This window comes from Caretta caretta, chromosome 5 (genome assembly GCF_965140235.1).
Source record: "Caretta caretta isolate rCarCar2 chromosome 5, rCarCar1.hap1, whole genome shotgun sequence".
Lineage (NCBI taxonomy): Eukaryota > Metazoa > Chordata > Testudines > Cheloniidae > Caretta > Caretta caretta.
The window spans coordinates 16488472-16516044 of record NC_134210.1 but is presented as its reverse complement, the minus strand read 5'-3'; the positions used below and the strand labels follow the sequence as shown (position 1 = coordinate 16516044).

At 42.9% G+C, this 27573-nt stretch overlaps 1 protein-coding gene across 2 annotated transcripts in view; it reads left to right on the top strand.

Annotated features, from left to right (window-relative positions):
- MYO5B (myosin VB) overlaps positions 1-27573 on the top strand; it is a 367788-nt gene that overhangs the window by 207075 nt on the left and 133140 nt on the right. For both annotated transcript variants that reach the window (XM_048851019.2, XM_048851021.2), the window contains exons 10-13: positions 2151-2416; positions 12982-13063; positions 14734-14874; positions 26629-26751. In XM_048851019.2, coding sequence (XP_048706976.2) covers positions 2151-2416; positions 12982-13063; positions 14734-14874; positions 26629-26751 — 612 coding nt within the window. The remainder of the gene's footprint in view (positions 1-2150; positions 2417-12981; positions 13064-14733; positions 14875-26628; positions 26752-27573) is intronic.

The window sequence follows — 27573 nt, the reverse complement described above, 5'->3', positions numbered from 1 at the left end:
GGACCCTTTAAGGTATTTCCAACTGGATCCAGAATTCATCACTTTTGGAAATGTAGGCCTGTCAGCACGAGTGTAAATGCTGGAATAAAGAAGTGGTCCTATTGTGCAACTAATTAAATTACCTGGTTTTGGTTGCTGGAATTCAGCGCTGTGAGAAATGAGGCTGCCATATATTTGTCATTGAAATGTAGCCATCCAGTATGCAAAAGAGTACAACATAGATAGCAACACAGGGTGGCTAAGGACAACATTTATTTATTAAAAGAGTACTAAAAACCAAAGATGCCTTAACAGTGATTCCCTCCATTGTTCTGGTGTGTTTAGTCAGACAAAATAAATAAAATAGCGAGTGTATGAATAGTGTTGTCCTCCCAATTATCACGATGTCCCATACTGAGTTTATTCTTAATTAAAATATAAGGATGTGCTCTGCACATATTGCGAGTGTTACTCTGGAGATGATGCAGTGTGCCGTTAGTTGGACACGGGGGACAATTTGTTTTAGATATTTGGCAATCTGGGTGCATAAACTAATCTGCTCCCACAATGCTGAATTCTGTAATGGGTTTAGCATTGTTTAATTAAGTTTAAATGTGACTGCATGATATAAACTCCGTCCTGGTTATTACTTTTAATCAGCGATCAGAAAAATGTGGCAGAGCAAAAAGCATCCTAGAGGATTTTAAAAGGCATTCTCTCCCTCTCCCTCTTCCCCCCCCCCACCAATTATCTAGCTGGGTATTTTTGTTTTACTTTCTTTTGAAGTATGATGTAATGTTAACAAAAGACTGAACAATTTCCCACTCTTACAAGAAAGTGCCTGCAGGCTCACTCACATGTATTGTATGAAACCCAGCAACTGGCCAGGACTTTGTTGGTTTTTGCCACTAAAAACAAATGTGAACTTAAGACTCTTAACTAACTGCTTTTTTTAAAAAATAACTGCTGGAAAATAGGTCAACAACCACCTAATCTCTCATACTTTGGGGACCTAATTATACCAAGAAATCCCAAGAGTGCTTTGCAAAAGGCATGCTGTAATTTAATAATACAGTTGGCAGTGCCAAGCTAATGATTTAGAGTGTGATCCAAAGCCCGTTGAAGTAAATGTTGGAGTCGTTGCATTCACTTCAATGGGTTAAAGGTAAAAGGAATCCAAGATTTCACTTTGATGTAGAAGGAAACAGCAGCAGCATCTCCAGACAGGGAGTTCGCCGCCCCCTGCTCAAAAGCCAAATGGTTGAAGTAGTGTCTGGCAGTGGTGGTATATTTAGGGGCTTGTCATAACACAAGGAAGTACATCTAGAGTAACAGAGCCAGCCATCCTGGTTTTGGTTCTCAATCACTTAGTGGGAGTTGAGGTTGCTCAGCAATTCGCAGGACAGTGTCCTTCGAGAGCTGGTTACCTGTTAGGTGTTGCATAGTTTGAGCTTTGTAGAAGGAACAAAACTGAACCACTGATGATACTCTACTCCTTTTTATGAAGGTTATGTCGCTTAAGATGCTCAGTGCACAGAGAAGCCATACAGCGTGTAGTTCTGTTCTTGCAAAACCAACAGCGTCGTGTGGAGCTGGGCTCCATTAAATGTATCTTCCCAAAGACTAGAGAGCTTCAGTTAAACATTCTCATTTTTATGTCATCTCTGTCAGCCAAAGTTAAACAAGATAGAATCTCAGATAGAAACCAAGTGCTGATTTCATGTTTTGACCCTGATCCTGGGAAATCTAGAATTAAAATTCCATTCTGAATCAAACTTCTCTCTAGGAATCTACCACCAGGGCATTCATCTCTTCAGTGGTTCACATTATTTCAAGAGATTATCTCATTCTGAATCTATTCAGTCAAATAAATAGTCCCTACAAATTAGTTATCCACAGTTAACGACTAAATAGGAAATTAACATCATGAAGCCAGTCTGAGGTTGGTTAAAATCCTAAATTGCACAATAACTGTAGTAATGACCAAGCTCAGTGACACAGCTTGTTATAAATGGTAAAAGCTTGTGCTAAAGCTGTTTTGTTTTTTCCTCCCTCCACCTTCCCATCCGAATAGTAGGCAATCCTGTAGCTTAGATATGTGGGTGTTTTCTTGTCTCCCGGCCTCAGCTCGCTGAGCTCCTGCTGAATTTGTATTTCTCTTTATATCCTAGAAACAGGATGAACACCTGAATAATTTTTGCAGATTGCTTGGCGTGGAGCACAGCCAGATGGAGCACTGGCTGTGCCATCGGAAGCTTGTCACAACAGCTGAGACGTACATCAAGCCCATGTCTGTGCAGCAAGTCGTGAATGCCAGGAATGCGCTAGCCAAGCACATCTATGCCCAGCTGTTTAACTGGATTGTGGAGCATATCAACAAAGCCCTGCATACCACCGTCAAGCAGCACTCATTCATTGGGGTTCTGGATATCTATGGGTAGGAAAGGCCTCTGTTTCTTCTGCTTTCATTGGCCCGTCTGTTGCTCTGCTTCCTTTAGCTTGCCATGTTCTACTTCAGTTAAACATGAGTTTTTAGAAATCTGATCCATACAAAATCTGTTCCCGAATGGATTGCTAGGGGAGACTGGATTTGCAATACATTGAATGGTAGAAGTTGCACTGAGCAGGATTACTTGTAGCCTGATCCTGCTAAGTGCTGAGCTCCAGGAGCACTGGTGTCATCCTCTGCCTTCCCTAAAGTGCCCAGCACCTTGCAGGGCAATGTCCTTATTACTTTCCCCCTCTAAAACAATGGATCAGGCTTGCAGGAAACTCAGACGCAGTGCAACTCTCTTTATAGGGAAGTAGAATTATGATGACTTGTTTAGAATACCCTGTCTCTGTATTGGGCTGTTCGTGCACAGACATCATGAGTTCTCCTTTCTATGGGCTCCGGCCTAGGAGGGTGACATGGTGTGATACAGTTGGTGACCTGTGCTAAACCAGTAACAAAGTCCTTGCCCCTGAGAGCTTACAGTATGAGGGAGCAAGCTGGTACAGCGAAAAGAGAACAAGCACAGAGCATCGTGTGTTGTCTGTATTACAAAATTGGAATCCTGCTTCAGCTTTCAAAGCCTCCCCTTCCACTCTCTTGCAGACTTGGGTCTGTTTGGATGTAGGGCTTTGGTCCGGGCCAATCTCTATTCCATGTGAAGGAGGAGGGAGAAGGGGCTTTTTGTATATTAAAAGTCCTGACTGCTTTCATTGCATTCCAATGTGCATATAGACAGGTTTCAGAGTAACAGCCGTGTTAGTCTGTATTCGCAAAAAGAAAAGGAGTACTTGTGGCACCTAAGAGACTAACCAATTTATTGAGCTGTAGCTCACGAAAGCTTATGCTCAAATAAATTGGTTAGTCTCTAAGGTGCCACAAGTCCTCCTTTTCTTAATGTGCATATACTGTCTGTATTGGAGCAGCCCTCCATTTAGACCAGTGATCCCCAAACTTCTGAGGGTAGCACCCCCCATACCCCTGTCCATGACCCCTCCCAGGGCCAGGAGCAGGAACATGGCACAGGAGGCTGGGGGACGACACACAGACCGGTGTAAGGGGGCTGAGGCTGGGGCCGCAGCTGGGGGTGGGTCTGGTGCCAGGAGCGGGGCCAGGGGCAAGAGCAGAGCTGTAGCCAGGCTGCGGAGGGGGCCGGAAGCTGGGTGTGGCTCCACTCCCTCCCCCAGCCTCACCCTTGGCCCTGGGCCAGGAACAGAGCCACAACCAGAGGCTGGGGACAGGAAGCTGATAGGGTTGCCAAGCCTCCAGGATTGGCCTGGAGTCTCCTGGAATTGGAATCAATCTCCTGGTGACTACTGAAAACAATCTGGGAGATTTTAGTAGGATATTTTAAGAAAATGACATTGTCATGTTGGGCGGAAAAAATCTCTTGAAATAGCTTCAGGGTTGGCAACCCTAGGAGTGGAGCCATCACCGGGCTGTGGTGGGGGCCAGCACCTGGACCCCTGGCTGGGTGTGGAGCTGGGCAGGGAGCTGGGCCATGGCTGGCAGTAGGGATGGAACAGAGCTGGGGGGGTGGGGTGGGGCTCGGGTGGTGCTTCCTACCCTATCTCCATGAGGGCTGGCCTGGGCCCTGCCGTGCCCACCTATGAGGGACACGCCACACAGTTTGAGGACCTCTGACAGACTAAAGGATGACCTTGTGACTAAGGTACAAGACGGGAGGTCCAAGAGCTGGATTCTCTTCCTAGCTCTGCTGTTGACTTGCTGGGCGACCTTCAATTAACTTGCTCAGTGCCTCAGCTTGCTTAGCTCTGAAATGTAATACCTGTGTCACAAGGGTGTTGTGAAGCAAGATGGGGTTGCAGCGCTCCTAAGGTTTGGCCCCGCCACCCTGGCTGGACCAGATTTGTGTGAGTGGAGTTGTGACCTGGCTCATGGGGTTGCTCACTCAAATTTGGCTTACCCAGACTCATGTCATCGTGATGGCTGGGCCAAACCTGAGTGGTACAGGGACCCCAAATGTTAGTGCCTGGAGCGTGAAGCCAAGTCCAGCCAGCCCCATGGGACAGGAGCCTCAGGAGCTGCCACACGACCCTTTGAAACATTCCGGTAATCCAATTTTGGGTCCTGACCCACGGGTTGGGTAACCCAGCCTTAGAACTTAGCCCAGGTTTGCCCAAAAGCTCAGATACAAGGATGGGGATTCCCTTCTAACCCAGTGCAGCCTGCGGCACCTTTCATCACCTGAGCTCAGGGGCCAGCAGCAGAGTGCTATAGCAGGAGCTTGATTGTTTCCACACCACTGCTGCAGAAAAAGAGCTGGGCAGTCTGCCGCGTCCCCAGAAGATGCGGACCAGTCAAGGGTGGAGTGAAGAGTGGGCCAATCCATTGCTATCCCTATCCTTACAGCTAAAGGAAAAGAGGTGGAACAATGGGACTGCCAGCAACCCCCTGAAGAGCTGGAAGCGGGGACAGCTAGCTAATCAGCCATCCCCACCCCGAAGACGTCAGGTAGAATGGACCAGGTAGATGGCCACTGGCCTGCCTCCGTACAACTATTAGATGTAACAGGGAGCTCAGGGCCTCTTGTGAATAAGTGATTAGTGGAAGGGCAAGGCAAGATGCCAAGCGACAGAGAAAGAAGCCCCAACACCAGGCAAAAACCCACCTGATGGCAGGCACAGTCACAAACTTGGCTTGTCAAATCCTAATGAGTTTAGAACGCAAAATGGTACCCCACTCCTGGTGTGTTTTGAGTTTATTTACAGAAAGCTCACACAATCCTAGTCACTACTCAGTTAATGGAAATGGGGCAGGATTCTCACTTCTGCATAAAGCACCATGGGATTTTTAACATTGTTTTCTCATGCCTGGGAGGTCTGTTTAATATTCCATCTGAGAGAAAGCCCCTACCCTCAGCCACCAAGCCCTCCCATCCCCCCAGCCCACAGAAACACAATGCTAAAGCATCAATGACGTACTGACTGTGCTGGAAGAGACACTGCCTACACATTCATTATCCGCACGTCCTGCAGCACCTTTATGATCCTGGAAGGCTCCCATCAAAATACCGAGCCAGTATGACCCTGCCTACTTTGGGATCTGATAACAGATCAGTTTGAGGTGGTGTGGCTGTTGGCATAGGGATTTGTTAACACCTAGGGTGACCCACACGGATACTACAAGATCCAGAGAATCCTTGAGGCCAAGAAGTTGCCAGCTGCAAACAGCATAAGCTGAGGAGTGGTTCTAAAGGAGTATAAGTCAGAGGAGCTTTTACAAAACTATTGTTTCCTGTCCAAGTTGCCTTGATTCCAGAGAGATTCCCTGTGGACTGTAATGTGTCAGAAAAATACTATTATTGAAGAAGGAGCTATATGGACTGTGCCAGGAAAGTGTAGACAAGTCAGTTGACATCAAAGTAAGAAACAGACAAACACTTGCAAAAATGTAAAGAAAAGTTGATTAGAGGGTAATGCCCATGAAATATTAAGTTAGACAAGAAAACCTCCATTACTGTGATACAACCACAGGACCTTTCTGCTGAAGATCATAAAAATGTGTCTCCCCTAAAACACTGAACCAAGATGACACAGTCAGTCTTTTGCCCAGTAGATGCTGCCAGCGTAAGAGTTACTAGCTGGGTACAAGGGTGTGAGCTGAGACAAAGTAAGATGGTCCCCAGTTCCGATGCCCCTTTACCAGATGGGCATTTCGTAACTTTTTTTGCTTTTCGGAGTATTTCATCTAGCTTAATGTGGGGATTGTGGCATTAATAAGTTCTGTATTATTTCTTCCTTCTGAAAGAGTGATGTTGCAGGACTTGTCTGTGTGTTAGCTTAGCAATCAGCTTCCTTATTTTCCCTCACACATAATCAGACCTGGGACCTTTTAGGCTGGGATTTTTAGACCCCTTTGAAAAGGCTAGCCTTAGCACTTATTAACATTTTTAAAGTGAATTGGTGTATGTATTCAGTGCTAGTGAAAAGTTCTGAATGGATGCCTGTGGAAACCAAAGTCCTACAGAGCAGAGGCTCCCCATGCTGCCCCACCAACAGCAGAGGAAAGAGATTATTTTACTGATTCCATTAAGAAATGATTGTGCAGGGTTCTGCCCTTAAATGTTCATAGGGAAAACCAGCAAAAGGCTATGCACCCCACCAGAGGGCAAATGGCAGTTCCTCTAGAGCTAAACCAGTGATATATTCAGGAACGCGCTCAGGACTGGACTTGGAGCTCCCAGCACTGACTCCTGAGGGAGCCTTGAACATTTATAATTCATTATTAGGGAAACATTACTATTATAACACCGCATATATGGTTCTTATCACCTTGAATCTTGATTAAGGTTACATTGTTCTAAATATATATATATATATATATATATAGTTAAGACTATATTATATCTTGGAATATATTTAAGGTGTCCGGCCAAATCCTGGATGTTATCCCTATGGGAGATGGGTGTCTGCTCTCTGTACCTTTATCACAAACCCACGATTTGTTGATACTGAAATTTTGTTTCCAAAGGAACAAAAATGTTGTGTCCTTGAAGGATTTACTTATTATCCAATATTATAGCTGAGGCTGATAGTACTGCTAAGGTTGCCTAATATTGCCCATTATAAGGCCCTGGTTTTCAGTCATTTAACCAACTGGGCTAAGCTTTTCTGTGCCAGATGTCTGCCTCGGGGTAAATTTTTTGTGTGTAGAAAATTTCAGCCAAAACAGTTCAGCCGTTTCTGAGAACAAAACTGAAGAGAAATTCATTGTTTGGCCCATGTTGAAAAAATTCTGCCCACGCTGCGCATGCTCCAACCTTGGCTGTACAGGATTTCCCTGCAATTGCAGCTCTTGTCTGCAGCAGTGTGGGCTAGGTCTGGGCACCTGAACTGCAAGACCAGGGAGCCTCTCTTGTGCTCTCAGTGTCTCCCCTGCTGGCACCCAGGCAGCATGGAGGAGGAAACTGCATAATTTGAATATGATGGGGCTAAGAGCTGCAGGATGGGGAACGGAGAGGGTGGGAAGGGAGAATAGGACTGGATGCTATGGGTATGGGTAAGGAGAGAGGGAGATTGGGACTGGTGAGGAAGGATTCTGGGACTTGGAGGAAGAACCTGAGGTTGGACAAGAAGCCTGGGGAGGGAGATTGGGATTAGGAGTCATCGGGGCTGGGAAATGTGGGTGGGAGAGGAGTGGAGCAACTGGAGGGCAGGGTGGGGTAGAGAGACAGATAGGAGGAGGAGCTGAGGCAGAAGGAGAACTGTGAATTGCTGGGCAAGGGGACTGGGAGTAGGGATGGAGACTGGAGGGGTGAAACTGACTTGCTGACCAAGAAGACTGGGTTTGGACTGAGATGCTGTAGGGGTGGAGCATGGATGGCAAGAGGAAAGGTCTAGAAAACATGACCTACAAGGCAAAATTGAGAATGCTGGGTTTGGGTAGTCTGGAAAAGAGAAGACTGAGGGGGGACATAGGTCTTCAAGCATGTATATTAAGAGGGGGGTGATAAATTGTTCTCCTTATCCACTGAGGACAGGACAAGAAGTAATGGGCTTAAATTGCAACAAGGGAGATTTAGGTTAGACATGAGGGGAAAAACTGTCAGGGTAGTTAAACATTGGAACAAATTACCAAAAGTATCCAACATACACTGTTCCTCAGCTCCCCATCTTTAAAGTGGGGGTAATACCCTCTCATCTCAGCGGTGCGAAAATAATTCATTAATATTTGTCCAGTACTCAGATACTGTAGTGGTGAGCACTGTAGAAAATCCCATGAAGAAATTAACAATTCTGTCTTCAGAGCAGAGTTTGAGTAGTGTGCAGTAAATAAGGCCTGGGGCCGCACATTGAACAATGAGGATAAAACAAAATATTGAGTAGCTGCTCATTAATTAAACACCATCCATTCTGTGCCCGAAATATGGTAGGGGTCTTGTGGAAAAAATAGTATGTGATCAAGTCGTAGGTGCCAACTCCAGGGCTGGAGCACCCATGGAAAAAAATTAGCGGGTTCTTAGCACCCACTGGCAGCCAGCTTCCCTCTTCCCCCAGCATGTCTACCCCACTGGCAGCCCTGCTAATCAACTTCTCCTCCTCCCTCCCAGCGCCTCCAGCCCACCATGGATCAGCTGTTCCAAGGCAGGCAGGAGGAGCTGGGAGGGAGAGGCAGGAGTGGGGAGGGGGCGGAAAGAGGCGGGGGTGCAGCCTTGGGGAAGGGTTGGAGTGGGAACGGGGGCAGAGTGAGGGTGGGGTGAGGGTGGGGGCCTGGGGGAAGGTGTGGAGTGGGGGCGGGGCCTGGGGGGGCGGGGGAGGTCGAGCACCCACCAGGTAAAGAGGAAGTTGGCACCTATGGGATCAAATCATTAATGACTGTATCATAATACATATGCACAAGGGGGCATACTTAAGATTGCACAGACAACTTTAATTGTGGAATTTCTGAACTTATGATTGCTTGACCTTGCAATCTTAATAGTCTTTCATTGTATGTTTTATATATATGAAGTATATGTATAGTGCATATGTGGCTGTGTAACAGTTTGTGTGTTAAGAAAAAGTATCAGTCTATTCATCCAGTAGCCCAAATTGGCTCCATCATGTATACAATAGTAAATACAGTAAAACAAACACCTCAGTATTTGGCATGAAGGCTGGAACTGCTCCAAAGGAACCACATGTCTTAAGAGAACAATTTTTTTAAACTTGGGGGACAAGAGCAATTGCACTGAAATTTCAATATCTTGAATAAATAATAATCCTCCTTTTAAAATGATGGGCTACCTAAATACAGCATATACTGTTTTGGCCAGGCAGGTAACTGGTGTGAAGTACCTTTCCATAAAGCATTTTTTAATCCTCCATGAAATTACCATGGTCTGTGGTTTTTTGTTTTGTCTTTTAAAGCAGTGAGGACACAACATTTGATTCATATGTAAACGGTAGGACACTTACTACCCAAAGTAAGGACTGACGCTTTGTTGTTAACTCCTGCTTTTGTGCTGCTTTTTCCCACTCCCAGAACCAGTTACCTGTTTGGTTTTTGGTTTCTAGTGCAGGAGGAAGGTTGTGACTCCCCTGTAACAATTGCCATTATTTACGGCTGAGAGAGTTACTGTGTCCAGGGTACTAGTTAAAAGCTGCCTAGGTGTTACTCTGGCTCCCCTTCCTTGCCTCCCTGCCCAATCCATTCTGTTTGTCATCCTGGCTGCTTTTTATTTATTGGTTGAATTGTCAGTCCCCTGTAGCAGATAGGACGGTATGTGGGAAGGTTTTCTATTTTTATTTTTTGCACCAAGGTTTAGTGAATGCAATGAAATTAATTGAAACAAAAGAGCCATTTGTTTGCTTTTCCCATTAGGAGATCATCATAGCACAAGGTATCTTTCAGGAGCAAGACCTCCTAGTCAGAACACATACAGAGCAGACAAAACAAACCGTTCCATCAATTAGCAAATATCAGTGAAACTGTTTCGTTAGTTAGCAAGTTCACATAAATTGCCTTCGAGTTGATCCTCCGCTTGACATCTAGCAAAGAAAAATGCTTTAAGGTAGGGCTTTCCTTTTCATGTGGCTGGGCCTTCGTCACCAGGAATGTTTGATAAATCACAAGCTCCCTTCCCATTTTTTAATTTGTCTCCTGGATCTTGTGAAAATAAATGAATTCAGCTTGGTAAAAACACCATTTATGTGTGTCTGGCTTCAGTGCTGAAAGTGCATGCTGAGGATTGAAGGCCTGATACCGAGGCTGCATTCACAAGTTCTTTTGATAGACAGCTTGTTGTGACTAGATATATAGCTGCTCTCCTACTGCTGGCAACCTTTCAGAGGGGATTCACAAATCATATCCTAGGTCTCTGAAGTAGAAAAACAGTGTCCACTCTGATATCATTCTCTCCTTCTCTCATTCATGTGCAGTATACTTTTCTATCTACCACTCTTCCATGTGCCTTCTTCTCTCCCTCCCCCCCCCCCCTGTCTGTTTTAATTAAATCTCTCTTCTGCTCATTGCTCAACGTGATCACCAAGCTGCTGGAATTTATATTTTTATGGCATTTCAAAAGACTAGTGTCCATTAGTATCTAGAGGATTTAGGTTATTGTGATTAAAAGAGGAGTTCCAAAGACCTTGCTCTTATTAAACGTACTGCAGTAGGATATTTTTCACAGAGCTCATTACACCTGGGACCTCAAGTAAATGCAGTAGTCAAAGAAGGGGGATTGAAATCAAACAGAAACACATCATAAGTTCTTCAAGGATAAATTGTCGAATACTCAGCAATATTTTAATGATGACATGTAAACAGTTTTCAGTTCCAAGGGCCGAGGAAATTTGCTGTACTAAATATTTCAGAGATTGATTTCACTGATGTAGCACGAGGAATTGAATTCCTCAGTTTAGAAACTGCTGTGCTGACTTCTGTCATGAATAATAACATCGTTGATCCGTTGTTTGGGAGGTGGGGGAGGAAACCTTATAACCCTGGTCACTATATTTGATGAGAAGAATGCTGACAAATGTATTAAACCGCCTCCTAATGACAGAGTTTTGTTAATAAGCCTGCGAATGTTGGATTTTGTTGAAAGCAATTCTGTTACAAAATGTAAAAGCGACAGCCTATCTAACCTCATTCATTTTCAGATGATTGGAGTTAAGTCATTACATTTGATGGTCTGGGAATTGTTACCTGATAATATTCAAGAAATTGGGAAATTATGAACTAATTTTGGGCTCTATCAAATAATGAGACTCTAGAGAGTGGAGTATTACAAAAGTAAGCCTTAAAAATGACAAAGAGAAGATATTTAAACCTTTTTTCTTTATGGAGCAGTAAGAACATTCTGCCAGTGAACACAATTCCCATTATCTGACCAATTGCCTTGCTGTGTCTTTTTCTTTACAGTAGGCTTATATTAATTACAATTATATTAATTTAAGAAGTAGGCACTGCCGCTTGCTTCTTCCCTCAAAGAATAATTTAAATTATCTGCAGATGTCAGTCCTTTTTTCCTAGACTTTGCCTTAGAAATACTTATTCACACCATTAACACCTGGTGATACCCCGCGGAATCTAGAAAAATGCTTGCAGTGTACAGCAGCTGGTGTACAAGTACAGTTATCCAGTTTCATTACAAGTAGGATTTAACTTCTGGCTTGTTTCAGTGGTTTGTAACTGCCTGATTGCAATTTAAGTTATAGTGAAAGGACCAAACTCTTTACTTGCCTTGCTCCCTTGAAGTCAGTGGAGTTGTGCTAGCAGACTTTAACCCAAAGTTGCCATTGCAGTGAGTTCAGTGCTGCCCCCCTCCCCCCCGCCCCCAGAAGTCAGTGGCAAAATTTCCATTGGCTTCAAGAGGAGTAGGACGGATCAGACGCTGATGCCATTCTTCAGTATGAAGCTCTTTCAGACCCCTCCCCTGTGGAGGGCTCTCAGGCAAAGGAAACAGAGCAGGGTGTGGGGAGGCAGTGCAAAGGGCACGCACCTCCTGTATGGATTCTCACTGTGAATGAGCTTCCCCTGCAGAACCTGGCGCACTTACGAGTTTGTGGAGGGGCAGAGCTTCAGGATCCATAGCTATGCAGATGCATGTTTTTCCCCCTTGGCCCAGGGATCTTCTTACATAGAGGGCATAGTCCTGCCCCTTGAGTATTGTTTTACTGACTTGGGGCAGCATTTTTCCATCTGACTCTAACCCCAAAGTCTGTTTTGAGATCATAAAGCTAGGGAAAGAGAAGACCTGCAAGGCCTTACAGCCCATCCTGCTACAACTGCAGCATTGTGGAGCGGCGTTAGCTTCTATTATAAACCCTTATTTTCTGGACCCTTTGTAACTTTGGCTTAGATGATGAGTTAAACTGGTAATTTCCAGGCCAAATCGAAAGACAAATTGAAGTCACTGGGGTTAAACCAGTATAAGTAAGATCAAAACCAGGCTCTGATTTCTGGAGCATGAGGGGTTGAATCAGATCTCTCCATTTAAGTTTAACCTTTCTCTTATTGCTGTAAAAATACCCATTTGTTCTTGCCAATTTAAAAGATAAATAATGAAAAAATTCACTGGTATTTCACTTGAATGCTGTCAGGTTTGCAATGAATATTAGAATGAAGACTATAATAATCCCTTCCAAATTCCATTCACAAATAGATATATTTTATATTCCTTTTTCAGCAACTGATAGTTGAGCAGTTTTCTTCACAATGAAGTTGTGTAGCCTTATTATTTAATACTTTTGTTCCCCAAGAGAGATTGTTAGGCTTCCTATCTCAGATGGGGATATAATAGCACTATGTGAAGTGTTACAAGCTGTACTGGTATTGAACATCTGAACAGTGCCTAAAGAGTGAATCTTTTCCAGTCCCTTAAATTCTGGTATGTGAAAATGCAAATCTTGTGGACTAATATGCTTGTGAAGTTGGGAAAGAGGGAATCTGGGGACTCTGATGGATAACTGATGTTTTCTAGCATGTGGATGGTAACATCATTTCAGAGTTAAGTAGATTTCAGAGGAAGCAACACTTACACTGATTTATTCATTGCTCTGCAGGTTTGAAACTTTTGAAGTGAATAGCTTTGAACAGTTTTGTATCAACTATGCCAACGAAAAACTTCAACAGCAGTTCAACTCGGTAAGGTCAGCTGTTTCATAAGATTAATAGAAAACTTTGGATAAAAGCCTGGCCACATTTTCCTGTGCCAGGCTTCCACTTAGACAAACTTGTCTCCACTCTGGCCAGCTCTCACTATTAACATGAATTCGGCAGTTATAGCATAATCCCCACGGGGCAGAAATCATGCAGTAGAACTGTACTATGTTTTCATTGCTAAAGGTGAGTTTTGCTTGGTTTTGGTTTTGTTATAAATCTGAATCTCTTAGCAGGTTTGTAAACAATTTATTCCAACCTGGATCCACTGATGTTTCTGAGTGGTTTGTATGTGAAACCATTGGGAAACTGGTTTTTGCATAGTTTCAACCCCAAACCAAGCTAAACCTGGCTGTTTGCAATGAATCTGTTTCAGGATTTAAAGAGAACTCAGGAGTGGAAACCTCTAGGAGGCTGACCTAACCTGCTGAGAACTGAAACTACTTCACGTTGTATGCTTGTATTATACACATTCTAACACAATTTGTTGTGTTTGTCTTGAGATGTGAACAGATAGATGGAGTTCGATATCTACATTGAGTAGACATAAAAATGTCAGAAACTTTACACAATTAAGGGTCTGATTCCAGTTTCACTGAAATCCATGGGAATTTTGCCATTGACTTCAGTAAAAGCAAGATTTGACCCTAATTTTGGGTAAAGTGGATCTACAAGAGAATTTGTTGAATTTGAGCAACTAAATTCTGTGGGGCAGTCCTGGTACTTTAAAACTGTTCTGTACATGTAGTGATGCACAGTTGCTATTTGTAAAGCATCATACTATATATCAATGCTTCTTTAAGAAATTGAGAGGAAAGTGATAGGTTTAATTTGCGCAGTACACAACTGTTTTAATACATACAACTGTTGCTTCTAAAGCAAAAAGATTCAAATTCAGTGATGACATGTTTGAAGAGGTTTTAAAAGCCACCTTTGAAGGAAAAAAATGCATCTGAGCCAGACTATTTTTTTTCTTTCTTTCCTCGTGGTTAGAATATCTTAGAAATGATCAAAGGACTTTTAACCTCTTGGGAATCAGTCTGAGAAACTTCAGCCAGTGGGGGAACTTTTTTCCAGAAAGTTGTGTGTATGAAAACAGGAATCCATATTGAAAATGTCTTCTGAATCACAGCTGTGATGTTGATAACTCCCAGTCTCTCGCTTCTGTGGAAGTGTGCTCAGATACTTTGGTGGCGTGCACCAGTATAAGAACCTAGATAGGTAAATGTCTAGGGTATTCTAGTTCACTGAATAATTAACCCGTCATGGCATATGAAAATGAGGAATCATCAGGGGAGGAGGCAGAGATCTTGAGTAATGTATAAGCTACATTATGCTCCCCTGTTAGGATACCACTCTCACTTATCTGTAGGGACCGTTTGAATAATTTTCCAGTGCTATATATAAAGAAAATATCCCCACCAAATGCTTTATAATGGTAGACTTTGAGATCCTTAGTCATACATGGGACCAACAAATAGCAGAGTTTTTGGTTACACTGCACACTGTCTTCAGCTGAAAATTCTAGCACTTCTCAGCCATGTACAGGAGAAAACTACACTTCTAGTAATTGCAATAGGTAAGTGGGATGAGGGAAGTTTAATTATTTAAAAGGTAACAGTTCAGTAAAACTTTTTTGTCTTTTCTGATCACAGCATGTATTTAAGCTGGAGCAAGAAGAGTATATGAAGGAACAAATCCCTTGGACTCTTATAGATTTTTATGACAATCAGCCCTGCATAGATCTTATAGAAGCCAAACTTGGTATCTTGGACCTGCTGGATGAAGAGTGTAAGGTAAAGAAAAACACTGACGTCATCACTGCCTTTTTATCATTCTCAAAGTAACTTGAGCAGGCTAGTCATGCTGCATTCAGCGTGATGGGTCCCAAAGCTCACCCACCAGCACTCTCCAGGAGCAGGACGGGGCCAATAAAACAGTCCTTGTCCAAAACGAACTGCAGTCTGGTGGTCTTGTTGAATTCATCACTCCTCCTGGGTTCTCAAGTAACAACGGTAGCCTATAGTATCTCTTATGTAATTCATCTGACTAGGAGTCTATGACCACTCCTCTTAGATGCAGAATTTGCAGTAGTCATCCCCTTCTTTGTGACCTCTCCAGTAGGTAAGGCTATTGCAATGTGCTTTACTTCTGGCTACAGTTGAAGACCATGGGTAAACATCACCTGACGCAGAAGGTTGCTGCCCACTTCCTAAATTGGGCAGACCGCTGACACACCACACCAGTGCTCTCATTTCTACATTGGGTGTAGTTACAGATGTTGGTGCTGATATTTAGTTCCCTAAATTGGACCTGGTTTGTTTGTTTTGTTTTTTTTTTTAGTTTTCCTTTCCAAGCCTATATCCTTTCACAGCAGTTGAAATTGGCTGCTTTTCCTTGTGGTTCCTGGGATAAGTCTTTTCGGGTGGTAGGGCTTTCTCAGTCTGAATCTCCACCTTTTGGAATTCACTCCTCTTAGTGGGTCGGTTACTGGATCCAGAATATGGTAAATTTCTGAGCACACTCAAAAGCCTTTTAATTTGTTAGATTTGAAGGACTTTATTCATAAAGTTGATGATGCAATGACAAGCGACTAGTTGCAATCCTGAAGGGATAGATTGTAAGCTCTTTGGAGCAGGTATCATCTTTTTCATTTTGTTTGTACAGTGCATAGCACAATGGGGTCTCAGTGCATGACTAGGGCTCCTAGACATGACAGTAATCCAAATAATAAATAATGATAACGGATCAAATTTATGCAAGGGGTAAAATTCTAGGTTTATTGAAGTCACTGGCAAAGTTCCCATTGACTGTAGTGTAGTCAGGATTTCCTCCAAGTTGTCCAACTTGCTGAAATCAGATGCACTAGCCACCCTTATTCTATACCAAATGAGCAGAAGCCACCAAGACATCTGTGTGCTGTTAAAGTCTGTCATTTGTACACTTTTCCCATATTGTAATGGTTGCAGCAGTGAGATATCATACAGTGAGATTTTTGTCTTAAATGTCCATCTCAGGGACTAGCAAAACTCAGTTCACCCGGCTGAAGTGGCTTTTAACTAAAGGTCAAACAAATGGCGTTGGGAAGCTTGGGCACATTTTAAAGAGTTTTCTTACAGTGAGTTTGTAGAAACAGATTTCCATGTTTATTGCTGCTCAGCAATTCCTGAGCAAATGTGTTCAGCTTACAAATTAAGTCATTAACAGCCAGAACTGCAAACTCACCTTAGAATCCCAAAGTCAAGTTGGACTCTTACTTGCTCATCTGTCACCAGCAATAACAATTTTGCAGCTGGAACTTAGTTAACATGATGCTTGAGCCAGCAGAATCCAGAGATTGTTAGATCGGCAGGGCTGGTAGAGTAAGGGGCTGGTAGAGCACAAACAGCAGAAATACCTTTGTCTAAACACACAAGGGGGAGGATCTGTTGAATAAGAAGGTGCTATTTTTGCAAACACTTTTCTGCTCATAATCTCCCTTTAACACAAGGGAGTAACTTCCTGGAAGTGGTTCTTCATGCCAGTTTCCGTGTAGTGTGATTAACAGTTCAGTGTTTTAACCATCTGTTATTAGGCAAGAAAGTTTGCATTAAGACTCAGGTCTGCCTGTCATGAGAAATGGCCTTGTGGGTCTGTGTGCATATATACAGTCGGGTAAACTGTTAGCTTTCATGTTCAGTCAGTGTAGAGGACCTTGCCTCTCCTGTAGCAAGGCATGTAAAGGACACTAATCACTCTTGTTAGCTCCACTGAGATTCATGAGCATAACAACAGGCCCAAGGTGAAGAGGAGGCAGAAGTGTCATGTTACATCAAAGGGACGCTTTTCATATTTGTTGTTTAAATTCCTTTGTCCCTGCTGGGATTTAATAAGGAGTGTGACCTGTCCTCCTTTGTGAGAGAAAGGTGACTTCTTAGATGAGCGCTCACTTCCTTCCATTTCTTATGTGGCACATCGACTTTCCGTCCCATTTAATATTAGATTGTCTTCAGTGGCTAGTGGCTGGGTGTTATACTATTGATGGCTGGCTGTAATCATTTGTGATGAAGACGTGCACAGCAGGGATTTCTGTTTGTGTATTTACAGTGAGTCAGAGCTGAGATTTTTTCACTTGGTTAAGTGAATCTGATCTTACTTAATTAGGTATTTAAGTATCCTTGACCATTTTGTTTTTTTTAACTGAGCATTAGTCTATGAAATTCCTACTGTTTGCATTAATTTAGGTCTGCTTTGCTCATGCATTCTAATGAAATCATAAGGTAAAATGGTGTGTTGTGAATAACGCAAAGGAGAGGGCCTGGTGGAGCATGGCGCATTTTTGTGGTTTGACTCTTCCTTCTGATTCAGTGCTGGAGCAATGCCCAAGCACAGTAATAGATGGCGTTCTGTTCCTGGAGGTGCTCTGTTTTGGGTGAGACATTATGACTTAAACACTTGTGGTCATGAAAGATCCCACCTCCCTTCTTGTAAGGGAATATAGAGGTTGATGTACTGGCCAAATTGCAATTTGATTGCATCCTTCCTACTGAAAATTTTCCCTGTTGCTGCTGCTTCTCTGCCATCCCTCAGGGTTTCCATTGGGAGAGAAGCTTTATGTGGCTGAAGCACCAGCCAGGCCCAACCAATGGAAACTGCTCTGAGGATGTGCAAAACAATAATTAAATGAGGACTTTCCCATTTTTAGCATAGTTTTGGTCTTTTCTTCTCAATTATGGCTTTTTATTATAATTAATTAACAAATGAGAACAACTGGTGGCTGGCTCAGAAGTAGGTCATGAACCTAAGCTCAGTTGTTCAGTGCCATCCACTGCACTGCCAAGCCTCTCTTTCTCCAGGCTTGAGAAGACCTCTAACTATTAGGAACTAGGAGGAAAGTTTCCCAGATGGCAGATTGCCCTGTAACTCAAAACGGCATCTGGTACTGGCTGCTGTAGGTGACAGGCTACTGGACTAGATGTGCCATTGGTCTGATTCATTATGGTAATTCTGATATATACATAAAAAAAAAATGGTACCCTTCTTTGGTGTTGTACAAAGCCCTGCTGCCTAATGGGGACAGCCTGAACACAGAGCTCTGTCCAGTTCTAACCCAGTACTACTTTTCATCCACACCTCTTTGACGTAGAACCTGAAACAGAGGAACAAACCCCGCACATATCGGTTCCTGCAGTTTCCGTGGTATTTCTCTGTAGCTTGGGAGTAGTGAAATTAGTCAGTTTTATAATGGACCCTTTTATAATAACCTGCAAACACTCCACAGCCTTACAAAATTTTCAGTGAGTGTGGTGAGTGAAATCACCATTTTATTGATAAAACCTACTCACACCCACATCCCAGTTGGTGAGCTTGTATTTTTAGAATCTCACCACTCCTCCTTGCTGTTATAAAATAGCAAAATCTCTTCTCTTATGCAGCACCATGGAGAGAGAATTGCTTTGCTATGGGCCGCAATTGGTATAAAAGTACAATAAGTCAGTTGGCAAGCAAGCCCACTAATGCAGTGGATAAATGTACTCTGGGACTGAAACTCCGTCAAGGGGCCTGGCAACATAATGAAATACTAGAGCAGAGGTGGGGTATTTGTCACCAAAGTTCTTGCCTCACAGAATGTTTTTCCTGTATTTTTTTTAATGTATACAAGTTCTTTATTTTAGCCTCTTCCATATGACTTTTGTATGCCAGTGGACTTGAGTGAACTAAATAATACAAAAAGCTACAAAGCATAGCAAGAATATAGCTACAGGGTTAAAAAGAGATGGGAGTCACCAGTGAAACAAATGGGTTTTGACTTCAGGCAGGGGCTTGAAGACGGAGCTTCAAATCCTCATGTTGTTGAAGGAGTTTTTCTGACCATACATGGAAACTTTCACAATCCCCAGACTCTGTAATGGATACTTTTTCTCTGTGTATCTTAGGACAGGTTATAGTTATCTTATGTATCATTTAAATGTCCCAGTTATAAATGTGGATGTTGAGTCAGAGTATAGTTACTCGCTATTCATCCCTGTGCCAAATGCAATGAAATCAGGTTACTGGTAATATTTAGCAAACTGGTTTTGAATCCCACTGATATCTCTGCACATGTCAGTGTAAAGTTCACTATTAAAAAAATACATTTTTCTTGATTTGATGGTTGGTTGGTCTGTAGAAAACCATTGGAAAACAAAGTGGCATCTTTCAAAGCTGGCCAGCTACTTCCTCTGATTTGTGTTCTATGAACCGCTGCATGTAGGTTAAGAAGAGCGGCAGAACCCCTGAGGGGTTTATGGTTTGGACCTCATTAGTTCTAATCCGATGGCAGAATAACGACTTGCACGTTGAGTTGTCATCCAGAGCATGGTGAGGAAGCAACAGAATGTGCAGCCCCTATCCGTATGAAGCGCCACAGAACTCTGGCATACCCAGGGCTGGGCGTGGTTTTTAGATTATATTGGCGGTGCAGGGAAGAAAGAAACAATTAAAATTCTCCTTCTTAGTTTTTATAATACTAATTGCTGGATCTGTGGCTTTGAAGAAGTCTCGTTAGTTATCCCATTCTTTTTTTTTTCCCCTGATAGATTTAAGGTTGGATTTAATGTTTCCTTTACTCTGAATTTGTATAAGTAGGGGCATAGCAAGCAGATCGAGGGACGTGATCGTTCCCCTCTATTCGACATTGGTGAGGCCTCATCTGGAGTACTGTGTCCAGTTTTGGGCCCCACACTACAAGAAGGATGTGGATAAATTGGAGAGAGTCCAGCGAAGGGCAACAAAAATGATTAGGGGTCTGGAACACATGAGTTATGAGGAGAGGCTGAGGGAGCTGGGATTGTTTAGCCTGCAGAAGAGAAGAATGAGGGGGGATTTGATAGCTGCTTTCAACTACCTGAAAGGGGGTTCCAAAGAGGATGGCTCTAGACTGTTCTCAATGGTAGCAGATGACAGAACAAGGAGTAATGGTCTCAAGTTGCAGTGGGGGAGGTTTAGATTGGATATTAGGAAAAACTTTTTCACTAAGAGGGTGGTGAAACACTGGAATGCGTTACCTAGGGAGGTGGTAGAATCTCCTTCCTTAGAGGTTTTTAAGGTCAGGCTTGACAAAGCCCTGGCTGGGATGATTTAACTGGGAATTGGTCCTGCTTCAAGCAGGGGGTTGGACTAGATGACCTTCTGGGGTCCCTTCCAACCCTGATATTCTATGATTCTATGAATAGCTCCCTGATCTTTGCTGGCTGATTCCTTGGAGCCCTGGGAGAATTTTATTTATTTGACACCCCTTCCAACATGAAGGAAACGGCCCAATCCTGAAAAATCCTGAATAGATGGATCAGTTATTAATTTCTGTTGCAGTAGCCCCTGGTCATTGTCATTAGATTAGGTACTGTATACACAAATCATTGGTTCTAAAGGCTTTAAAATTCCATAAGGGGACACAAACTCCTGTTCTAGAACAAGTGACAACCCATGTCCAATAGTGGCCTATGTCAGGTACTACTTGGGAAGTTTAAAAATACTGCACAATGCACCCATTCCGTTGTGCCAGTAACACAATGAAAGCTATTTGTAATGAACTTGAATATAGTGAAACTCTGTTTTGAGGGAAGAGGAATGAGGCCTGTGGATTTTCACTCTACTTATAGTAAAGTCCAACTCTCTAATAAGTGGGTTCCACTGTGAAGTGCATGACTTACGCCCTATGTGTATCTGGTAGGTGTTAATGTTGTATGTCAGTGGGACTAAATGCCCCAATTTCCTATTGCAGAGTCAGAGCAATAAGAGGGTGGGGAAAAGCTAAAAATAGGATGGACAGCCTTTAGAAGGTGTAGGGTGTAGCTTTGTTTAGATTGTAGCTATGCTGATTTACACCAACTAAGATTCTGGTCCATAAGAGTCTGAACCAATTTTTAATCTTAACATGATATTTTTCTAACTACCCAGTTGCAATGAGTTCGATGGCTTAATTCTACATTGCATAAAGAAAGATTTCAGTTATCATTTTAAATTTTTATCTTTAAATTCCCTTTTTTTCCTGTGAGGGGGGAGGTGCTGATAAGAGGCATACCATTGCCAATATTGAATTGTGTTAATGGGGTGGGATTGGTTCCTGGCAATGTGTTACCACTAACTGGCAGTTGATAGTATCAGGATTGCTATTAGGCGGAATACACTGTAGTGGAAATACTTATCATAGATCACCATCAACGTTACAGGGATGGCTTACAGTGTAGTGTTCTGTTCAGTTCAGCTTCTTACACTGTACCCATCACCATGGAATCTGTGTGCGTCCCAAAACTGCATTAAGCAACGTGATTCTCATCTGTCTCGTGTGGCTCTTTTTCTCCCTTCCTTTCCCCAGCAGGAAGTTGTGATAGAATTATTATTATTTTAAAATTTACCAATTCTTTTAATGTTTTTCCTTTTGTGTGATGAATATTTAACTAGGTTCCCAAATGTGGTTGCTTTTAAAGGGTTGATAAGCCCTTATATAAACTGAGTTCTTTTCAATTTATTCTGTATGGGGGGCTTTTGGCAGTGGTGGTGTCACTTTATCCTCGCACAAAACCTTGGTTATATAAAGCAGAGGTCCCCAAACTGTGGGGCTAGGGGGCCATGCAGGAACATTTAGGGGGGAGCAGTGGGGCCTGAGCCAGCCCCCCCGGGGGGGGGCAGGGAGGGAGCGCCACCCAGGCCAGCTCCAGCCCCACCCCCAGCCGTGGCCCTGGCTCCAGCCTCAGTTCTGTCCCCAGCCTTGGCCCCTGACCAAGGCTGGGTCACAGCTTCTGCTCCCAGCCCCACCCCTGGCCTCGGCCCCGGCCACACCTCCGTTCCCGGCCCCCATCTCTGCCCTGGTCGTGGCTCCATTCCGGCCCCAGCCCCGCTCCCAGGTGCAGCCCCAAACTCGGCCCCCTTACCCTTGTCCTCGTGGCCCAGTTCCCAGCCCTGGCTCCCAGGGGAGGCGTTACTGTGAAAAGTTTGGGGAGCCCTGATATAAAGCGTTGCATTGCAGTTTTGGCCTGTTGTCCACGGGCAAAATTCCGCTCTCTTGAGTGTCATGCTTGTGCTGTGCATTGGTTAATTGTTGCCCTCCATCCCATAGGTGTCTGTGTTTTATATGCCTCATTTGTGAAGTGCTTTGATGACCTTATAGAGCACCTTTTGGTAACTTGGAAAACACGATAGATTCAAAATCAGAAACAGACCATAAAGAATATATGTCTATGCAAGATTGAAAGAACCCTTCATCTTTCTCTCACAGCAGTTAAAATATTCAGTTTTTCACTGCTGACCAAGACAAATTTTACCCACTAGGAGAAACCTGAGATGCATTTTTGTTGGTGCTTGATATAAATGCATTGTAAATAATTTAAAGGGTCCAGTTGCCTCAGTCAGTGAAATAGTCGACTTTAGTTCCATATATCTCATTTGGCACCAGTGTTGTGGTCAGGTGAAGTGAGGTAGGAATAATGAAAAGGCCTCGTCACGGCGTTGTAAATTTACACTGCTGGCAAAGCTGTAATCAGGGTTAAAAATCAAGGAGTGAGAAATGTCAGCCTGACTTGGCTTTTAGTCCCACAGAACGTATGCCTGCTCCTGATTACAATTGAAGGCACTGACGGCATGGTGAAGTCGAACCAACAGCTCTCTGAAAATATAAACCACTTGTATTTAGCTGCATTTCCTAGAATTCCTGATCTTTTGATCCAGTGTTTGAATAGATGACACTGTTTCCTGTTGAAAAATCCTTTATAGGGAATGACTAGCAGAGAATAGTGGTGTTTCATTTACGTTTTTTAATGGATTAAGCAGCCAGTCTGTTCCTCGGGATGTTGATTTTAGTAGAACAAACTTCCTTTAACTTAGTGGTAGACACATGTGCTCCTGCGCATAATCCCCATAGAACACGTGCATGCGGCTGGGTTTGCGGCGCTGAGATTGTTTTCCCGTAACTGTATGAAAGCGTGGCACATACACGCAGCTAAGAATGTAGCTTTTTATAAAATATCCCCTTCATTCAACTGTCTCCACTGACAGCCCTGGGAATTCGTCAGCTTCCTTTAGGCTGAACATCTCAGCCATGAGACAGCAACAAAAGTGACCTTGATCACAGTTGACTGCTCTCCTTAAGGCTTTCTTCTCTCTCGCTTTTTATTTTTTATGTTTTTTGTTTTGTTTTTTTGGCCAGTTTGTGCAGCGAGAGGTAAGGCAGAGGCGCTCTAAGAGCAACAGGGAATAAGCCATGTTTAAAATGCCTTGGATGGGCCTGGTGGCACTCAGTGCATCATGCTGAGCAATGGGATCCCAAGGCTTTGTATGAGAAGGCATAACTCATTCCCCTAGGTTTTGGCCTAGTAGAGGCTCGACAGGTTCACATGCTGCATAGATTTAAATGAACAGACAGAAGTGGAAACGCCTGCTGAGGGTGATTGCAGAGAATGCTGTTGGCAGCATCTACTGTAACAAAACAAGTTGCTTATTCAAATAGGGCATATTTATTTAAGATATTATAACAGTCTATATTTATATAGGAACTTTTTACCCAAAAGGATCCTAAAGCACTTTACAAATTTAATAAACTAATATAGGGTGCTGTACAAACTATATATTTTCTTGGTTTGAAGATCTTACATCTTCATACCAGTATAGGAGAGGACATGTACAATACCCTGTGAAGTTAAAACTATGAGAGCAATTTAGCAAGGCAGACTGAAATCAGATAAATGCTATTTGGTCTGAAAATGGGGGCTAACACCCCGACTGTGTGAAAAGTGCTATGGGATCTTTAATAATAACAAATGGTCAGTGATTTTTCATTCTATGGCTCATTCTCCCACAGCTGTTCAGTGCCCCTTAAAAGCCTGATGGCATGTTGAGGCTGTAATGGCTCAAAGTAAAGTATCATCATCAGCATTTTCTGCCACACCTAAGTCTCACAGCCAAGAGAAAGGATGGCCCGGTGCCTGGGCATTAGCCTGGAACTTAGGCGACTTGGGTTCAATTCTTTGTTCCGCCATAGACTTCCTGTGTGACCCTGGGGAAGTCACTCAATCTTTGTGTCAAAGAAAAAGACAGTAAAATTTGTGTAAAATGAGCTAAGAACATTTTGAAGATTAGTAGACTAAAGATTGTGGTGCGTCCAGTGTCACATTTCCTGAGCTAACTGCACCTCTGATCCTTTTGTGACCACCTAGAGGGCACCCCATTTTGATCTCAGACATCTAGCTGTCGCCTCTCTTGAGGCAGAATCCCATGACACACACTCTCCCCTTCTAGAGTGGGCCTTAGGTTGCAGAATTCTACAGTTTACTGTAATTGTCAGGGGCAGTGACAGGTTTAACCAGTGAGGAGCCAGCTCTCATAAAAACAAAGTACTGTTTGTTCAGAACAAAAGCATTTCAGAGAAAACCTATCTTTAAAAGAATAAACAGCTTATTTGTAGGTCTAATTTGTCAGGCAGTTACCCATCTTCCACATGGAGACCCTGACACACATTCAATGAATTAAAAACGGATAAAGCATGGGCCTCAAAAAGTAATTGTAAATGGGGAATTATCATTGAGTGGGTATGTTTCTAATGAGGTCCTGCAAGGATTGATTCTTGACCCCATGCTGTTTAATATTTTTGTCAATCACTTGGGGGAAAAAAACATATAATCATCACTGGTAATGTTTGAAGATGACACACAATTGGAGGAGTGGTAAATGAAGAGGACAGGTCACTGATACAGGGCAACCTGGATCTCTCGGTATGCTGGGTGCAAGCATATAATAGTCACTGTAATATGGCTAAATGTAAATGTATACATCTAGGAACAAAGAATGTAGGCATGGGGGACTCTCTCCAGGGAAACAGTGACTCTGAAAAAGATTGAGGAGAGGGAGGGGGAAGGTTGGAGCAAGCAGCCAATTCACACAGGGCAGGGGAAGTCAGAGAGTTTCTTCAGTTCTGACTGGAATGTCCAGAGGTCCCTGCTTTGGCTGCTTTGTTCCTACTAGCTGGAGTCTCTGGTTGGCTGTTCTCTGCAGTTTTTCCCCAGAGTCAACATGGTGGCGGGGAAGGGAAGCACCCCTTGTATCCTAGTACCCCCATATAAGTACGTAAGATAGATGGAAGTACTTTCCCGGACTGATCTTGCTTAGCCATTAAATGTAATGAGATCACATCACAAGGGAGCATGCAATTCTTTGAATGGGGTGTGGGGCAGGAGAGGTTATATAAATAATCCACCTGTGCCCTGTAGTGGGATTAAAGTCTCTCACAATATGGTTTAAAATGCAAAAGTATGAAACTGGAAGTTCCTGATACAGTACAGCACTATTGGCCTGCTTTATTTTTTGTCAAAGAAAGTCATTTATTTCAGATATTTGAGAACAGCCAAGCCATGTTCATATACACAACATGAGTGTGACTGGTTTGGGCAGGACTCTGGGATTTTAAAAAGCCAGAGATTTCTTGGCATTTCAGTTTTTATAATAGTGCTTTTTAAATGAGTTCACATATTATAATAAATTCTGTGAAGAGGCTGCTAGGTCTTTCTTAAATTCAAATATAGATAGACACCTAGTCCTACAGTTCATCAAATTTGGTGTATTTTGATGACACAGTTAAGTTTGAAAAACTGCTCACCAAATCACTCTGTTTCGTAGGCATATTAAGAAAATCTAGAATCTTGTCTTAAGTTTTTTGTCATTTTGCTGCAAAAGGCTGCCTTTGTTTTGAAAATGATTAAATTTCTGTCCTGAGCAATTAATAGACTTTGCCCAAGCACAAGAATCTTACTGCTTTTTTGCTGGTAGGGATACAAAATGTCTTACCCTGAGTAAACCATTTGAATGTTTGCATCAATATTAAATGAGAACACTGGCAGGGGACGGGGGACAATGATGGTTTTGCAGCAATCAGGCCAACAAGAGCTGGGTTACTGAAAAAGGGATTGGGATGATGGCCTGTTTTGTTTCTCAGATATTAACAAATGGAACAGATGGCAACACTCTTGATATAATTCACATTACTCATTGTTTAGCAATGATCTTGGAGCTGTACAGAACCCTGAATTAGTCCCTGCCCCAAAGAGCTCAGTCTGAGACCTATATATAGATCTGCAGTTGGTGTAGATCAGTTGAGTGCTATTGACTTCTATAGCGGTATGTTGACTTTTACTAGCTGAAGATCTGGGGACACACTGAGAAATCCAGATGGAGTAATAACTTAGGGTTTTGGTTTCTTAATTAATACCTGTTACTATAAACTCATCCTTGTGCTCCCTTATGTAATGTCCCTTGGTGATGCCAGCCTTGAATTCTGCTGTATTACACTCTCTTCCACCATTTTGACATCTTCCATGCTGCCTGCTATGTGTGGACTGACCTCCCTAAACCTGGTACCAAGCCATCTCCCTCTGCTGAGTCCAGTTCCTCCTAAAGGCTCATTTCTGCCATCACCTATAAGACATGGGCTAAAAGTGTTTAAAAAATAATAATGTAATGAAACCATGAAGGTGTGTAGTATCTATGCCTTTGAGTGCTCGTGTGATCTAATTGTAAACCTCCTTCCTCTCCTTTGTGTTTTCTAGGTTCCTAAAGGAACTGACCAGAACTGGGCACAGAAATTATATGACAGACATTCTAGCAGCCAGCACTTCCAAAAACCTCGAATGTCCAATACCTCCTTCATTGTCATTCACTTTGCAGATAAGGTATCAGGGCATATACTAAACACGCAGCACGTTAAACACGAGAGTTTGTGATGACTAGTCAGGATGGAAGGGGTTTGCATTAGGAGTCACTTTTTTTTTTAAACCACATTTAGCTATTTAGGCAATGACTTTCCAAGGTGCCTAAGGTATCTGGATACCAAATTGCCATTTTATTTTAATTGGGCATTCAAATCTCTTAGTAAGCACTTAAAATCTCAGCCTTAGACTTTGTACTGAGTTTTAAACAGGGATAGTTGAGTCTTCTGGTTTAACAAAACAAACCTCCTTCAGAGAGCTGTGTCAAATTAACATTAGTAGAGGTTGCTACATACAGGAAAGATTGAAACAAGGACATTTTCTTGATGGCCAAAAAATCTTGTGCTTCACAGGTGTAAGATATGAGTGGAACTGGGACCATTTTCCCTCCTCTGTGAGGGAGAAAACTCCAACTTTTGATTTTCCAAAGCTTAGAGGCTGATGCTGTAACATCCAGTAATGGTCTCAAGCTTTATTTAAAACATGATTTGACAGATATTGCTCAGAGCAGGGAAGAATCTGTGAAGAGGTTGTAGTTACCCATATATCTGTGTCTGTGTCTAAAATGGAAATCAAAAGCAGCTCTGAGTAAGGATAAAGGAGTCAAGTGACACTAATGCTACTGCCAAGTAGTGTGTATTGTCCTTAATAAAGTCTGAGTCTTTTTATCCTAACTTGAGTGAATTGCGCTATTCACAGGTAAGGCTGGGACTTGAGTTCCATTATACACCTGATTTTAAGCACATTCTCACCAAATCTTCCAAAAGAAGATATTCCCATTTCAAA